This window comes from Panthera pardus, unplaced genomic scaffold, assembly GCF_024362965.1.
Source record: "Panthera pardus isolate Hobbes unplaced genomic scaffold, ASM2436296v1 HiC_scaffold_22, whole genome shotgun sequence".
In the NCBI taxonomy this organism is placed as follows: domain Eukaryota; kingdom Metazoa; phylum Chordata; class Mammalia; order Carnivora; family Felidae; genus Panthera; species Panthera pardus.
Genome location: NW_026526788.1, coordinates 31,573,725 through 31,591,454, shown reverse-complemented (window position 1 = coordinate 31,591,454; position 17,730 = coordinate 31,573,725). Strand labels below are relative to the sequence as shown.

General features: G+C 59.4%; 1 protein-coding gene across 2 annotated transcripts in view; it reads right to left on the bottom strand.

Annotated features, from left to right (window-relative positions):
- Nucleotides 1-17,730, bottom strand: part of UNC5B (unc-5 netrin receptor B) — a 79,683-nt gene that overhangs the window by 7,646 nt on the left and 54,307 nt on the right. Inside the window, exons 2-9 of one of the 2 annotated variants that reach the window (XM_019444442.2) lie at nucleotides 9,951-10,175; nucleotides 5,926-6,069; nucleotides 5,363-5,466; nucleotides 4,467-4,647; nucleotides 3,648-3,815; nucleotides 2,656-2,820; nucleotides 2,373-2,405; nucleotides 422-616 (exon numbers count right to left, since the gene is read on the bottom strand). In XM_019444442.2, the coding sequence (XP_019299987.1) occupies nucleotides 422-616; nucleotides 2,373-2,405; nucleotides 2,656-2,820; nucleotides 3,648-3,815; nucleotides 4,467-4,647; nucleotides 5,363-5,466; nucleotides 5,926-6,069; nucleotides 9,951-10,175 (1,215 nt within the window). The remainder of the gene's footprint in view (nucleotides 1-421; nucleotides 617-2,372; nucleotides 2,406-2,655; nucleotides 2,821-3,647; nucleotides 3,816-4,466; nucleotides 4,648-5,362; nucleotides 5,467-5,925; nucleotides 6,070-9,950; nucleotides 10,176-17,730) is intronic. The other variant, XM_019444443.2, reaches the window with a different exon arrangement.

The window sequence follows — 17,730 nt, the reverse complement described above, 5'->3', positions numbered from 1 at the left end:
TCTGTACCTCTCTGATCTACACTCACCTTTACATTTTTTTTTTTTAATGTTTATTGATTTCTGAGAGAGAGAGAGACAGAGTGTGAGCAGAGGAGGGGCAGAGAGAGAGGGAGACACAGAATCCCAAGCAGGCTCCAGGCTCTGAGCTGTCAGCACAGAGCCCGACGCGGGGCTTGAACCCACGAACTGTGAGATCATGACCTGAGCCAAGTCGGTTGCTTAACCGACTGAGCCACTCAGGCGCCCCATTTTTTTTTAATTTTTTTTTTTTTTTAAGGATCTACACTCATCTTTCGAGCGAAGTCTAGAAAGACCTCGGGCAGGGGGAGGCCCCACTCCAGTCTGGCCGGTGTGGCTGGCTGCCGTGCCCCTCTGGGTACCCTGCCTGCATCTGCCACCCCGGGTACTCCCAGGTCCTTACTGGGCCTCGCAGTCTTGAAGTTGACGGGGTGGAAGCCGCCAGTGAGGGCGGCCGACGAGTCGGTGATGTCCGTGTCAAAGTCCCGGCAGTTGCGGCGGTAAACCACCACCCCCACCACCATGACGACGCCCACAACGACGAAGATGGACACCACGAGGCCCGCGTACAGCGCCACGTCCCCCGAGGTCTCCAGCACTGCGGGGACAGGAGGGCTGGGTGAGGGGCAGGGGCAGAGACCCAGGTCCTGGGACAGATCAGCGCCATGCTAGGTCCTAGTCTGAGCCCTCATGACTGGCTGGGACCGCAGGCAAGCCTCAACCTCTCTGCGCATCAGTCTCGATGAGTAAAACGGCCTCAGATCCCCTGTCTTGCTTCCCCCCCGTGCAGAAAAACGCAAGAGGACTCATGGGCAGTCCCAACAGGTAACTCCTTGCTCACTGCTGAGAAAGAGACAGTGTCCTGTCCCAGCCAGGATGCAAACGGAGGCCCTCGCTGTGGCCTGCAGCACATCCCAGGGCCGGAGGTCCCGGCTCCCGGTAATCTCTGTAAGCAGCCACCCTGAGCTCAACTTGCATCCTGGGCTGAGGGGAGGGGATGGCGGCAGAGGGGGAGCAGGAGGAGGGAATGAGATGCAAGGCGATGGGGTGGAGAGGAGGTGAGCAGGTGGAGGGGAAGGAAGGGGCTCAGGGGAGGCCACCCACCGGCTACACTTTCCTCCCCCAGGCAGGCTGCCACACAGCTGCAAGTAACCCCACACGGCCCAGGCAGGGAGGTGGCATTGACACGATGACAGGCATTCTGTGTCTGCGTTGTCCCACGTGACAGCCACTAGCCACGTGTGGCTAACGAACAACTAAAACGTGGCCGCTCTGACTGAGGCACTCAGTGTTTAAAAATGTATTTAGTTTTCACCAAGTTAAATGGAAGTGGGAAGAGCCATGCGTGGTGAGTGGCTAGGACACTGGACAGCACACAGGCCGAGCCAAGATGCCTGCTCTTCCCTCTTTTTTGTTTGGGGACCTCCAGGAAGCCAATGTCCGGTCTCCCCTCCTGGGAGGGCCCGCAGACAGGGAGGCCTGCTTTCCCTGCCTGGACCCTTCCAAGCCCCACTTTCCTGGTGCCGACTGAGCCTTTGGGAGGCAGGGCACGGCTCAGTCCTGGTGTCCGCCCACTTCTGCCACCTTCTGGCCCCATCTCTCCTCGGTGGCCCTCACTCTTGGGCTCCCCGGAGGGCCCTGGCGCCCGGGATTGCTGCCAGGAGGCCCTCGGGGCTCGGGTCTGCCTCCCGATGCTCTCCGTAACCATCGAGGGTCACCTGATAATCGCTCACCAGTCACGAGCCTGGTCCCCCTGTGAGCTGGGCCCAGGGGCCCACTGCTGATTTTATGAACCCGGAATTATTTGGAAATTATGGTTTAATTACCACAGGCCGATCTGCCCGAGCAGCTTTACTGCTCTGGTGTGGCCGCAGGACGGCCTGGGGGGTAAGTGGACCAGACCCCCTCGGGGCTGACGCTAGGAGAACCTCGCTGGGGGATACAGTAGGGGCACCGGAAGGGACGGTATGGGCCTCTGCACTGGCTCTGTTGCGGAGAGGAAGGCTGAGGGGACAAGGCTAAGAGCACCGGCGTGGGTCACGTAAGTACTGATGTTCAAATCCTGGCTGAGTCCTTGGATAAGTCCCTTCCCTCTGAGGCTCATCTTCTCCCGTAATGGGAGGGTCGGGATGGTGTCCTTTCTGTGGGCTGAGGGTCTGCCTGTCTGCACATGATGGAGGCTGTGACACGTGCAGCATTGGTGGCCAAGGTGGGGGGGCCCATGGACGGTTGGTGGGGGGGGGGCACCTTCAAGTCTCCCTGTGCCCTGCCCTGCACCCCACACCCTGGAAAAGCCAGCCAAGGAGAGCAAGGGTCCCCCAGAGAAAAAAGGACAGCCATGAAATGGGACTTACGGTGGCTTTTGGGGTCACTTAGAGTTTTCTTATCTGTCGAGGGAAATAAAGGGAAAGACAATGACATAGGTGGCAAAGAAAGGATGGTGAATGTGACAGGAAACGCGCAGATGAGGTGATGCACGTGGCGAGTGGGCAGAGGCCCCAGGGGCTGCTCCACCGAGGCCAGCGCTGGAGGCCTGGGGCCGGCGGCGGGGCGGGGCGGAGCGGGGCGGGGCGGGGTGGGAGGGGCCTCATCCGGCTAGAGCTCCCGCCCCCGGGCCCCGCCTTCGCAAGGACTCACTCTGTACGCACAGCCCGTCGGTGCAGTTCTTGGAGTCGAGCAGGGTCCCGCTGCAGTCTCGGCCTCCGTTCTGGGGCGGGGGCGCCATGCACTCGCGGCTGCGCCAGTGGGCACACTCAGTGCTGCAGGCTGACCACTTGCTCCACTCCGTCCACGCTCCGTCCACTGCAGGAGCACAGCACACGGCACGTGGGGCACATGCGCGCACAGGTATGTGTACAGAGCACAGCGGTGCACGCGCACGCGCGCGTGCACACACACACTACGGCAGGAGGGGAGCCCAGGGCACACAGCGGTGCGCGCGCGCGCGCGCACACACACACACACACACACACACACACACACACACACACTCCAGCAGGACGGGAGCCCAGGACACAGAAGCCACACGAAGAGATGTATCCACCCATAGCCACATGGCCCCTTGCCAGCGCAGTCAGGGGCACCGTGCGGGCAGAGAGGACACAGACAGGAGGCCACTCACACAGACACAGCCCGGTGCACCCGCGAAGACACAAACCCAAGGGAAATATACCACATGGTTCACGCAAACGTGGAAGGGGCGGGACAAAACCAGGCGCGCACAGACGCACAGACGGGGACGCGCAGACTGAGACAAAGGTGAGGGGAGAGAGGACCTTTGCAGGATTAGGGGCGGCAGCCAAAGTCTCGGGCAGGAGGACAGGCTCTCTGACCCCGGGCAGCGCTGGGACCCTACGGCCCGGAGGGTGGAAGAGCTCCCCCCCCCCCCCCCCGGCAGACTGCAGCTCAGAGCCTCTTTCCCCGTCCCTCTGGCAGCCGGGCGCGGAACGAGAGGGCACAGGCCACAGCATCGTGTCCAGCCTGCTCGGCCAGCTGTGGGCCCCAGAACAAGCACCACCATGGGGAGAGAGCAGCTGTCCTGACCGCAGCAGACGCCACGCACAGAAGGCAGGGCTGGGGACCGGGGCGCGCTGGGTGTGGGCAGGACGCCCGCCGGCCCGGGGCCTCACCTGGGCACACGGTGGTGCAGGCAGTCTTTTGGAAGGCCTGGCCCTCACAGAAGGCGCCTCCGTTGAGCGGGGCCGGGTTGGTGCAGGTCCGTGTACGTTTCTGCCAGCCACGGCCGCAGCGGTTGGAGCAGGGCGACCACTCTGCCCAGCTGGACCAGCCACCGTTCACTGCAAGGGCAGCACGTGTCAGCTGGTCAGCCTGGCTCTGCGGCCCATGGGTCCCCTAGACCCCATCTCCAGTCCTGACAAGGCCCTTCTGCTGAGGCCTTTCCTAACTGGACCCCACCTGCTGCGGCACTGGGGGCTCAGTTTCCAGCAGACAAATCTGGCCGCGACCGTCAACACTGGAGGGGACCGGGGGGGGGGGGGGGGTCACTGTCTGTTCCCAGCCCCATTGTGCGATGGCAAGCAAAGGTCCAGGGAGGGCTGACGCTTAGCCAGGGTCACCTGGTAACGGGCGACCTGTGCCTGAAACCCGATGCAGGGTTCTTTCTACCATACTCAGGGCATCTCAGCTATAGCTCTGCCCCTCCCAGCGGAGGGAACAGCAAGGAACATCCTACAGGCCTGCGCAGTGGTTCCGCACTCTGCTGGGTCACCAGGCTTGGGAGTGAGGATGCTGACGGGGCCCTGTTCTAGCCCCACGCCCACGAGTGCCTGACCCGACCACTAGCTGCTGTGTGATCTTGGGGAAGGCACCTCCCCTCTCCGGGCCGCATCCTCCCACGTGTCCACCAGGGTCCTGCCGACCTCCAGTGTAGGGTGGGGTGAGGTGGGCATATGGCCCAAGCTGCCCCCCCCCACCCCCAGGACCCGTACCGAAGACAATGACCGTGGCAGTGGTGCTGCGACGCTTGGCCACGATGTTCTTGGCCACACAGGTGTAGTTGGCCGTATCTGCCAGGCGGGCCTGGCGGATGATGAGGTTGTGGTCGATGGTGAGCAGGAAGTTGGTGTCCTGGGTGGGGTCGATGATGTCCTCATTCTTGAGCCATTCTACCTACAGGGATGGGGGTGGGGGGCATGAGGGCCCGCTACCTGCTTACCTGCATCGCGGGGAGTGGGCCCTCTCTGGAGGGGAAGGGAGGCCCGGCCATAAACAGGACCGCAGTTCTATCCGTGTCTACCCGCGGTGGTGACAGAGTGAGGCTGGACCTCCACGGGCCGGGCCCTGTGGCGAACACTGCAGCACACGGTGGTTGTGACGAGCACCCCACCAGCTAGATGGCCCTGGGAAGGGGCTTAACGCCAGCCTCGATTTCATCATTCGTAAGGCAGAATTTATTAGCACCCACCGCATAGGGCTGATGCAAGGATTAAACAAGTTAGTGTGCAAAGTGTGGAGGACGGTACTTGACTCCCTGGACGTGCAACACAAGTGTTAGCCCTTCGCCGTTAGGGCAAAGGCCACGTGCTCGGACACATGCACGGTGAGGCCCTTTGGCATCCACAAAGCTGGGGCTTCGGCTTCTGGGCGGGGGAGGAAGATACAGCCACAGGCACCTCCGTTGCAAGAGACTCAGCCTGGGGCCTGCTCAAGTAGCCCGTGGGGATCTGGCCCCAGCTCTGCCCCATCCCGAGGGGTTTTGCCTGTGGAGGGCCGAGCTGGGGTCTAGCACACGCCGAGTTCTGCAGAGGCCGTAGTTCTCTTCTCTGTGGGAGGCTGAGGCATCACGGTCTCTGCCATGCCAAGTATTCTCCTAGTCCCCGCTCACCTCAGCCACAGGCACACCCTCTGGTGGGCGGCACTGTAGGAGAACCTCCTGGTCCAGGGGCACCTCCTTGCCCAGAGGCTCCTGATCGAAGTTCTTGCGCAGGTCTGGAAGAAGGAGTGGAAGAAGGAAGTGGGGTCATCAGGCACAATTGGGCGGAACAGAAGCCTCACGCGTCCCACTCTGGCCACTAGGGGGCAGTGCACGCCAAGGAAACTGGGCTCTGCCTGGGCATCTCCTCCAAAGTGGGGGCCTCACCAGGTGGGGTTGGGGGAACAGGTGTCCCTCCCTGACGCTGGGATCCTAAGCACATAACAACCCAGGCTGGTGAGGAAGCTGGCAGCTCTCTTATACAGACGTAGCTACAAAAGGCTGTTAGAAATCCTGAGGCCAGAGGTGGCTTAAGTTCTGGGTCCAGGAGGCCTCTTCTGAGCTGGCATCCATGTGCCCTCATGTCTCTGCAGCGGGCAAGGGATGCCCCCACAGCTGTGGAGTTTCCTCTCCAGGGGGCGTGGGCAGGGGGAAGGGGCCCAGGGGAGCGGGGTGGGGGTGTCAGGACGGCCTACATGCGATGCGGACGTAGGCCCGGCGACTCTTGGTGGTGCCCGCGGAGCTCCAGGCCACGCACTGGCACCAGTAATCCTCCAGCCCGAACAGCTCCTCCACCTGCTGCCGCGACACCTCGATCTGTACCTCTCGTACCCGCAGGCCTGAGAGGAGGAGACAGATGGCATCAGGGGGCGGGTCTGAGGACAGGAAGCACGGGACGTGGCACCAGGACCTCTGTCTCTGCCAAGCGCTTCCATTTCCATCTATTTTCTCGTCTCTTCCGACTCCACCCTGGCCCCAGCCACCACTGCCACTCCCCTGGAGACTGCAAGGGCTAACATGAGCCCTCTGCCCCGTCCAGTCGGCTTCCTGCCCCGCAGCTGGCGTGCGCTCCTCACAGCACACAATGCCACGCGTCCCCTGGCTGTGCCTCCAGTCCTCACGATGTGAAGACCCAGATCCCCCACGTGGCCTTCTGGCCCTGCACAGTCTATCCACTACAGCCTCACCGGGCATCTTCCAGTTCCTCATGGTCTCCCCTGCCACAGGGCCTTTGCACACCCAGTCTCCTGCCTGGAACCCTCTTCCGTCGCCTCTGTGCCCAGTGGACTCCCGGTCGCCATCAGCTCTGGGCTGGGCCTCACTTCCTGAGGGAACGCCTCTCTGACCCTGGCCCATCTCCACCCACTCTCAAAGCACCATACTGAACACTGGGCTGTGTAGTTATCAACCCCCGCCCAGCCTGACTTCCCCACGCCCCTGACCGCTATCCGGAACTGTATTATCTACTGATACTTTGTTTGTTAAATATTTCCCGCGGGAGAATAAAGCCCTGCTCACTGCTGTGACCCAGGACCTGGCCCAGGAAAGGTGCTCCAGAAATACGTGAAGAAAGCAGGTGGCCTGTCTCTGGTTAGGAGCTGGAGCTGGGGGGAGGCCCCTCTTCCTAGGACCTCTCAACAGCTCCCAACCAGGGCCTGGGGGCTTCCCTGCATAACAGCATCCACCAGCCTACCCAGAGAGGGGTCACACACTCTCCTGCCAACCCTTGATAAAAGTCCCTTGTGCTCAGGGAACGAGTGAACCCTCTAGATGACGATCCCCACCCAAAGCTCTTCCCCAAAGCTTGTGGGAGGACTGTGAGGCCCCCTCCTCCAGGAAGCCCTTCCTGACTGTCCCCGTCTCAGAATTCCTAAAGCTGTTCCTCCCTGCCACGTGTCCCAGCTCACCCTCTCATGCCCGCACATGGGCTCTGATGAGCCTGTCGAAGGCAGGATTGTCAGCTGTCCACTCTGTGGTACTATGGCATGATGGTCAAGTGTACGGTTGGGTGGCTGGGCAGGTTTGAGTCCTGGCCCCACCCTCACTCCCCAGCTGTGTGACCTTCACTAAATTACTCAGCCTCTCTGAGCTTCTGTTCCCTCATCATAGTAAAACACTCGGGGTAAACTCTAGAGTGATCATGGCAATCACTCTGCCATAGCACCCAGCCAAGGCCGAACACAAATCTACTCTGGAAGGTCATTTGGGTCTCATCCAGCCCCTTCCTTCCACATATGAAGAAACTGAGGCTCAGAGAGGGTCAGTGGCAGGCCCAAAGTCCCACCTCGAGGTACCGGCAGAGCTGAGATCAGCTATCTGGTATCTTGCCCTGGTTAAAGCTCTGTCTCCAGATGCATGACCTCTTTGGACCTTTCCAGTGAATTCATTGCCTTAACTCTCCCGCACCATGGGGTAGGATGCCCTTTGCCCGAGGAGCCCAGACAGTGAGGGAAACCCCCTCCTGACGGCCAGGGATCTAAATGCAAGGGGGCTGGGGTTCTGCCCCTCGGGAGCACCAGGAGGGCAGAGGCTGCTTCAGAGGGATGACGCTGGCTGCTCACAGGGGCTGCCTGGAGTCCTGGCCTTTGACCAATGCTGCACAGCCCAGGGCGGCACAGAGGGGGCCCCCGCCCCTTATTCACTAGGCTATGAAACTGACAGGGGGGTCCCTCTCAAGGGCGTCATCCATCCAGAAGCACCCAACCGCTGGACAGAGAAATCATCACCCAGAAGGAGGACAGGGACCTACAGTCTCTCTGACTTGGTCCCCAGCACCAGGTGCCCCCGCCCCCATGCCCACCTCCTCCAGCATGGTGGTTAAGGGGCAGGTGGGACCTGGGCCAGGACACCCAGGACTGGGCTCTTGTCCCGACCTGGCACGAGCTGGTAGGGTGGGCTCGTCCTGCCTCTTCTGGCCCACTGCTATCATCCCCTGTCTTTCCAGAGCCACAGAGAGGGCCAGGGTGGGGAGCAGGAGGATGAAACCAGCCATACTGCTGCCAAGGGAGTGCCCACAGGACCACAGTCTATTCTTTGCAGCTAATGGGGACAAGAGTGCCCCAATTTCTCGGGCTGGCATGGCTCGTGAGCCCGGTACCAGGGGAGTAGATGCCATGCTGTTACTATTACTACTAATTGCAAGGTTTCTGAGAGGCCCCAGGGGGGTACACCATCCCTCTGCTCTGCCTGGACCCCCACAAGTGACCTCTGATACAGGCCGGAGGGGCTCAGGGGGACAGAGAAAGAAGGACAGGCTTCAAGAGGAAAGAGGCCAAGAAAAAGCCAGAAAGAGGACGGAGGAAATGGGGGTTTACTGAGCGCCTGGCACTTTACGCCACCTTGTTCCACACCCACCGGGACCTTCCGTTAACATCCCAGTTTACAACGAGAGGACCTGGGGCTCGGAGAGGGTGGGTGACTTTCCCAGAGCCACACAGTACAGGGAACAGGGGCAGCTGGGGTATGTTCCTTTTTTTTCTCTTTTCAACATTCCTTTTTTTTATTTTTAGATTTTGGGTGAGCCTGACACTCTAAATCTATTTTTTAAAATGCTTTCAGAATTTTGGTAAAATATACATAACCCAAAACTTAACCGTTTTAACATATACGGTTTGGGGTGGCATTAAGTACATTCTGGGGTATGGTTTTAAGCCTGGGTGGTTCTGAAATTTGCGAGCTTGTTCCAGGAAAAAAGAAGTCGGAAGGAGGCAGAAAGGAGAGAGAGTATGTGGTGGCAGGGGGGGGGGGGCGGGGGGTGGTGGCAGACAGACAGACATAAGGGAAAAAAGATGGACACAGAGAGACAGGGGTGAGAAGGGGGAGAGGCAGGAGAGACAGAAGGAGAGGAGAGACGGCTAAGAAAGGAGAAGGACGAGGGAAGGGGTGAAAGCCTCAAAACCAAAGCTGAGGCAGGCTGTGGGGCGAAGGACCCCCAGAGCCCGGGCTTGGCTGGGCCTGCCCGACACTGGCCACCTGCAGGTAACCAGCAGCGGACGGCCCCCTCCCTGGCCCGAACCCCGGATAGGCTCTCCACCCCAGAGGGTCCTGTACTGTAAACGGGGGCCTGGGGACGGATAATCAACCACCTGGCCTCGGGGGCCCCACCGGGGGTGCCCCGGAGACCCCAAGTTCACCTCACCCTGGGGATCTGGGCTACATCCTATAGCGCACCCTCCGTGGTTATTTACGTGATATTACCAACCTCTTGTTTAAACTAAAAACAACTGATGTCTTTGAAGGAAATGCAACATTCTTATGAAAAGAAACAGAATCATTTCCCACAGACACTGAGGCCCTCCCGCACTCACGATGGTCTAGGATTCTAGCTGCGTGCCGGTGGGGGGCTGGGGGGGTGCTCTTTGTTAAACGGGGAGCACAGCAGGTGCTGGGGTGTGCGTGCGTGTGTGTAAGAGCTCTAGCCCCCCACCCCCACCCCCGCCCCCAGACTGCTCCGTGATGTAAGCCAGAGACAGAGAGAAACCAGAAAAAGAGTGAGCACTCAGCAAGGATTCGGTGCACTTTCATTTGGTAACCCAGAGTCAGACTGGGACAACCCTTGGGGAAATACTGATCAAGGGTGAATCCCAGAGGGGAAACTGAGGCGGCGGATGGGGGCGGCGGGGGGGAAGCCACGGCCATGTGAAGTTTCACAGGGAGCCCAGGGTGGAACCCCTGGGCCCAGGTGTGCTGGGGGTGACCGGACGAGGGGGGGCAGGCTCACCCGTGGCCTCATCCAGCCCCTCCTGCGTGACGTGGTCATTCTGGCTGACCCACTCGCCGTTACACTTGAAGTAGATCTGCGTGGCGGGGAAGGCGCGGCAGCGCAGCTCCACGGGCTTGTTCTTCACGATGTAGGCATCCTGTGGCTCCTGCAGGAAGTGGGGCAGGGGCTCAGCCGGCGCCGAGGGGAAGGAGTCGGGGAGCACCTCGCTGCCGGAATCAGTGCCTGTGGAGGGAAGGCGGGCTTCGTGAGGCTGCAGGCTCGGAGGAGGGGTGGGCAGCTGGAGACCAGCTGGGGTGACCTCCCGGGGGGGCCTCAGTTTCCCCATCCCACCCAGCTTTTAAGAGCCTGTGCTTTGGACACACCAGTCCTAGCTCTATGATACTGTGTGATTTGACTTGTTTCCAGGAGGAGCAGTCAGGGTGGCCCGGGATGCTGAAGCGATCCGTCCGGGCGAGGATGCCACCCCCCTAGCCCTCCCCAACGTCCCCTGCACTGGACCTCCGGAGCCTCCCTCCAGTGTCCCGCGGCGACGTCACAGCAGGTGAAGGGTGGGAGTGGGTGACTGTGCCTGGAGCACAAACCAGGCCAGCTCTGCCCTGAAGGCACAGCTGCCCTTTGCAGCCAGCCAGGCTGATGGAAGTGGGGAGACAAGCCGGGGTCCACAGAGGCGTGACGAGGGGTGACGTGGGGCGGTCGCGCCGGGCCTGGGCTCCTTGGTGCTTGGCCCGCCCCCTCCTCCAGGAAGCCCAAGGCAGACAGCCGCATAGAAATGGAGCCCCTCTTCCCAGCAGCCTTCACCCAGAGCCTCCCCTCCTCTGGACTGTTGTCTCTGCCACAGCAAAATCCATACCCTCCACCCTAACAGACAAGGAAACTTCAGAGCCTGGGAATGCAGATAGGCTGTGCCCGCAGCAATGTCCTCCCCCAAAAGGGGCCAGATGGAAACCCTGGCCCGCCTGCATCCCTGGAAAGAACAGCGCCTCAGGAGATGAGACAAACAGGAAGGGAGAGGGGCTGGCCACCACCAGTAGTGGGAGGGAGGGAAACCAGGCCAGGCCAGGCTATTGGTTTGCAATCCACTTAGGAAAAATGACTTTCCAACACCAAGTGCCAAATAATCAGGTGGCTGGGACAAGCGGTGGGGGGCTGTCCTCCTCTGCTAAGCTCCAGAGGAAACCATGAATTAAGCTGCAGGGGTGTGCATCTGCCCAGCCCCTTAGAGCCAACCGTGGCCCTGTCACTGTCCTAACTTGATTTGGCGGGGGGGGGGGGGGGGGGGGTGTTCCCAAGAGGCGCAAGTGGTCCCTGGGATCAGGCACTTGTCTTTCAACCCAGGAGGCCACGATGGGACATGCTCAATGCCAAGGCAACCCCCAATGGGCCAAGGGGGCTAAAATGCCCAAGCTAGGCCATCCCTCAGTGGACCAGGTTGTCACTGGCTGCTGGCTCTGGGTCCCAGAGAGTGGGGCAGCTGTGTATGTGTGTGTGTGTGTGTGTGTGTGTGTGTGTGTGTGTGTGTGTGTGTGTGATCTATGGGAACAAAGGCGAAGCTGGCAAGAAGGTGTGAATCCCGCTCCATCCAGCATGTTCTGTGTGCCCCTAGGACAGAACTCCGACGTCATTACCTCATCTCTGAAGATGGCAGGAGGTAAACACCCTCCTCTGGACTGTTTTGGGGGCCACACGACAAGCATGAGTGCCCAGGAGCGGCCTGGCGCACAGTAGGTTCAAGTCGCAGCGTGAAAATGGCAACGAATGCTCACCTCCCACTAGGTGCTGTATTTTTAGTTAACAATTCTGTAAGGTATTTAATATTAGTCTTCAGTTTGTAGATGGGGAAGCTGAGGCTCAGAGAAGTTAAGCAACTTGCTTGAGGGCACAGAGCCAGCAAGAAGCAGACCCAATAAACAGACCCTGACGTTTGGGGAGCCGCTCAGGGCTCCACACCGCCGTCACTGGAGTAGCTCTGGGACATGGCGGGTGTCCCCACATCTGAGGATCTTAACAGATCCTGACACAGGCCAAGACCCTACAATTCCAAGAGCTCTCTCATTAAAGGGTCAGCAAGGCCGGAACTGCCCTTGTTTCAAAGCTGAAGAAACTGAAGACCATCCAAACGGGGTGATGACGGACGCGAGGTCCCCGCTTAGTGAGCAGCTGCCCTGGGAAGAGCACCGAAGCATTCCAGGTCATAAAACAAACTTCCCTCTGCCAGGCAGGGAGGCACCTTCTTGGTAGGTAAACAGGCAGCCCCTAGGTTCTGGGAGCTTGAGCGGTTGATGGCAAGATGAAACAATGCCCAGGGAGCTGGACACTGGCCTCCCAGTGGCCAGAGCGCAGGGTGCAGCCAAGAGGTCGTGTGGGCGGCAGAGCCCCATGCCCACCTCCCACTGCCGGCCCCCTGCTTCTGTCTGAGGCCCGAGGGGTGAGAGGCAGGTGCAGGCTTGAGACTGAGACACCCCTGGGTCTGAAGTCGCCCTTACTGACCTCAGGCACCCCATCCGTGACATGGGGTACCGGGCCTCCCTCTGGGGGGTGGCGGCCATCAGAGAAGGTGCGTGGGAGCCCGTGGTGCAGGTGCATGCCAGCTCTGCCTTCCAGCCATGCGGCCCCCAGCCCCCAGGTGATGGCTGCCGTGGCTCTCTGCGGCACTGCGGGCTGTATTTACGACTTTGTTTTATCACCCTAATGCGGCTCATTTATAAAGCAGGCGCAGACGCGGCTGAGCAAAGTAAACATTAGACATCCATTAGTGCAGCAGGCCCCGAGTCTGGCGGCCCCCGGCCCCGCCCTCCTGCCCCAGCCCTCTTCTCCACCCCTGCGCGAAGCTTCATCTCTGGCCTTGGCAGGGCATCCTCATCGATGCGTCTCTGGCATGGCAGTGCAGGGTGGCTCTAGATGTAGCTGCTTCCCCTTTGCGATGCCCCCGCCCCCCAGGCATCCTGGATTCAGATGCCGCCAGGAGACAAGAACCAGGTCTGACCTGAGAGTTCCTCCCCAGGTGGACCACCGGCAGCCTACATGCTTGCCAGGCACGTAGTAGGTGCTCAGTGAAAGCAGATTAAATAAAAGTGGGGGTGGGGGAGTGCTGCCAGAGCCTGGGGAACAGCTGAGCTGGGCCCCCGCCCTCATCAGTGGACACTTTTCCTCCACCTTGGCCCTGGCTTGGGTCCTCGCGGCTGAGGGCCACCTGAGCCTGCCATGTGGGGGCCAGCCTGGAGGGAGAAGAGTAATGGCGTCTCAGGGTTCCCGGATGCTTACCCTGCCCGATGCTGTCACGGGGCACTTCATACGAACTCACGGAGTCCCTGCAACAAGGCTGACAGAGGCCCCTCAACTTCTTTGGTTTTTAGCGTCTTGGTAATTTTTACCCCAAGATTCAAAAGGAATTCCTAATGGTTTATTAAGCAGTTAGTTCTGAACAGCTTGCGAGTGTGTGTGTGTGTGTGTGTGTGTGTGTGTGTGTCCTAACAAGTTGGTAGCCGTTTGAAAAAATTATACACCTAAACCGAAAGAAACAAATAACATTTGTACTCCATTCCTAAACCGCCCCAATGACTTACCAACGGGCGTGTGTGCACCACTCGAGCGCTGCACAAGTTCTCAAATCTTGGAATCAGACTGGAGCCTCCACCCTCCTGGACTGTCTCAGAGTACTTCCAAACGCCCAAATCCCACCTTTGCAAAGACGTGAGGCCACGTAAAGGGAAAAAGCACGATGCGATGTTGAAATCATAAGCTACCTCGAATCAACAGTTGCTGCTCTGTCTTGCAGCTGTTTAGTGGGTCTGTGTTTCCTCAAAGGTTAATAATACCCCACTGCGCCCCCTGGGAATGTGTCGCGGCACCCTGGGGTGCTTCGGCGCACAGTTTGGGAACCACAGCCCCTATGCCCTATTAGGCACGATCATTATGCCCACGCTACAGATGAGAAACGGAGACCAAGCGAGGTGAAGTAAATGGCACAGAGCGACACAGCTAGTCAGTGGCAGAGAGCTAGGGAGCAAATCCGGGCAGCCGGATACCGGAATCCGACTTCTGAACCGTAACTGGCATTTATTTCTACGACGAAAGTGTGGAACTACGTGCCAGGTACTTGCCACCCTTCACCCCATTTACTCCCCACAAACCCCAAGGTGAGGATTATCTTCCCATTTTCCAGACAAAGCCACGGGGCATCACGGGACTTGCCCGAGGTCACCTCGTCAGTGGGAGGAAGCGCCAGGTCTCTCCGTCACCTGCCTCCCTGGTTTCTACTACGGTCCTCCCCTCAGCTCTGTCTTTACAGAAGAGACAGACACCTCAGGAGAGTCCCCCGCGGAAGAGAGCTTGCACCTGCCAGGCCAGATCTGGATCTGGATCTGGATTTCCTGCTGGCGGGAAGATGTCCCACGTGAAGTGCGTTTTTCTAATAGAACTCATTTAAAATGCAACCTGCCTTCGCAGCCACATACGCGAGTGGCCCAGCCGTCCCAAGATGAAGGTATGGAAGACGCACAGATGTAACCACACACGCTGCAGAAGAGCAACCCCTGGGGCCAGGGGCTCTGGGCTTGCACCCCAGCTGGGGACTGGCATTGCTCTTGGCCCCCATTTGGCCGGGAAGCTGGTCGAGCCAACCCCTCAAGGCCTACTCTGGTTCGATCACTTTGAGATGGAATCTGTCAGCATGTGACGGTGTCCTACTGGGTAGATTTTTTTCTTCATGAAGCCAATTTCCCTGAAGCGGGGTCACCTTTTTGGCCACTGTTATTCCTAGCTCAAAGGCCCGGCACAGACTGTGGTCCTAAAGCATAAGGTGAGGGGAGCCTGGGGGCAGGAGGGAGGGAGGAGGAGGAACTATTTGCTGCTGGACTCTCCCAGCCGTGCCCAGGTTCTCCCGCCCCAGGTCTCAGATCCAGGACCGCCACACCTCCAGGGGGGATCTCTTGTGGGTGCCATTCAAACCCTCACTTCCAATTTCCCCATAGCTGCCTGCATGAGGGCTCCTGTCAGCCTGTCTCACTTGGATGCAGCCTCACAGGAATAGAGGTTACTTCAAGGGCCATCTTGAACAACATCCCCCATCCACTCTATCCAACCTTGACTCACATACCTCCAGGGACGGGGAACTCACCACTGCTTTTCTCAGCCAGGTTCTCCTTTGAACAGACCTAATGGAAAAGTCCTCCTTACTTTCGGCTGAAATCTGCTGTCTGAGGTTCCAACCATTGCTACAAGTTTAACCTCTGAGGTCACGCAAAACAGCGTGCTTCCTCTCCCGCATGACAGCTTCCAGCCTCTGGGGCGTGCAGCTGCCTGCCCTGGCCTTGTCGCCTTGCTTTCAAATATTCACGAGACATGGCTTGACACCCCCTCACCACCAAGCTGGCTTCCTCACGGGCGAGTTCTGTTTTGCTCACAACCCACTTAAAATTCGGGAGGAGAGGTAACCAGGGTGGGGTCTGGCAGCGTCGGTGTCCCCCCCCCGCCCCTGAAATGTTCAGGACGGGGTAACCAGGCCCTAGGAGGGGAGTGGAGCTGGCCGAACAGAGCTGTGAGCCTGACAGGAGGACCCAGCCAGGTGCTGAACCCGGGCAGGACTCAGTGTGGAGACATAGGCTCCCACCTGACAGGGAAGAAGTCAAGGCCACAGGCTTAAGAGGTACCAGCACCTAAGCCACTGGAATAAGCAGGAGCCAGGGCCTTGGAGGCGAAGGACGTGGCTTCAGGACAAAAGGGAAGAAACTGTATCTTCCAGAGCTGCCGCTGAGAGGAGCGAGAGGCTAGAACTGTGTGCTCAGATATTCCTGAATGAGAGACCCTCACAGAGGGGCTTCTGCTTCCCTTCCGGGGACCCCAAGAGGAATGGGTTCAAACCCCCACTCTGCCACTGAGACCTTGGGGAGGTTGTTTCACCCCTTGGGGCCTCAGTTTCCCCACCTGTAAGAAAGGGGAGAACAGGCAGAAGCACAGGAAGTCACAATCAGAGGGGCCTGGAGTCTCGCATTCTATCGGCTCAGAGAAGGAAAGCGACTGATCAACATCACACAGCAAATCAGTAGCCAAGCCGGGCCAGAGCGCGGCTTCTGATTCGGGACTGAGGAGGGCAGACAGCACAGCCAGCGCAGGGCTGCGGGGAGACGCGCGGTCTCCGTATGCCCCCTGCCTGGGATGGAAACTCACTACCATCCGTCTCAGCCGGGTCCGCTCTGGTCTGGCCCAGGGCAGAGACCTCAGCATGAGGCTGAGGTGGTATGCGGGGCCTTGACATCCCCACCCACTCTTTTTGTCCCCAGGTGGGTGACAAGGCCAGCCCTGAGCCCCCTAGGCTCAGCACCAAGAGGCGGGCATCTCTAGCTGACCGTGTGTCTCCAGGGCTGGCTGGCGGGAGGCGGTGCCCACACCGGTGGGGCAGGACTGGGAGGAGAGAAGGGGAGCAGGCGGGAGGTGAGGGAGCGAGAAACACCCCACGCTGGGCACATTTATCATCAGCAATCAGTCTTTCTCTAGCCCCTGGACACGGGCTAATTCCCGCCAGACTTGACCTCCCACTGCATGGAAAATCTCTTCCATTCACCGCGAGGCTGATGTGCTCAGTGGGGAGTGGGGAGGGTGGGGGGGACGGAGGCCACTTATTATTATGTTTTAAAAACACATAAACCCCCCATGGAAGGACCCCTCCCTGGACACAAAGCCCTTCTTCCATCTGGCCCTGGCTTCTGGCGGCTGTGGGGTTCAGGCTGGGGCCCCCCTCAGAGGTGGTTACAATGGCCGTTACTGATGACAAATGGGGGCTGGCGGGCTTGGGGGACGCGGAGCTACTTCTAACAAAGGAGGCCCCTTGCGCAGCCCTTTTCCCATACCCTCTGTAGACCTGCCTGTGCCCATGACATCACTTCCTGTGCTGGCCACAGGAAGCGGCCTCACGGAGACGGCCAGCTGTGGCAGGAGCCTGCATCCTGAAGGGGGGTGTCTGGCTGATCCTCAGTGTCTCCCCTGGAAGGGCTCAGGGGCAAGCGAAGGAACTGATGGGAGGCTGGAGACGAGGCCCCAGGGTGGGCTCAGAATCCTGGAATGGAGCCCAGGCCCATTTTATTGGGGGTCCCGCTGCTTACAAAGTTGGGAGGGACACTACAGTTACTGGGCTCAGGCTCCCAGGGGTACCTGGGGAGGCTGTATTCCACACTCAAGGGTCCAGGCCCTCCCTCCCCACCTTTCCATCGGTCACTGGACTCCCTGGGCCTGGGCGTCTCTAGGGCTAATTTTAGGCTCCCCTTCCGAGCCCCAGGTCCCAGCGTGTCACTACACCTGGAGGCTTGGGCCCTCAGGAGGGGGCATTCTGCTTCCCCCTCTTCTCTCTGACAATGGGCTCAAAGCCCTCTCATCCATCACATTCCAGATCATGACCAGTTGCCAGCACACGATGGGATAACACACATGAGCAGCACGACAATCCTGGGACGTAGGCGGTCCATTTCACAGGTGAGGACCCTGAAGCTCAAGGAAATGAATAAAAAAGACATGCTCAGACTCATAGCTGCCAAGAAACCCAAAGCTCTTCTTGTTAAACCACAGGCCTCCTTTGGCCCACCATGCCCCCGAGGGATTAGCAGGGGGGCAGCTATTTTCCTGCCCATTTTGCAGATGAGCAAACGGAGTCTCTCCAGAGTTTACTAGCTTGGCTGGAAGGGAACAGGGTCTTGGCTTCCTGACCCCAGCACCTGGCGTCCCTACCTCCATGGGCCTGACAAGTCCTAGACTTGTTCTGGGTGCCCGGGCCAAACAGGGATCCATT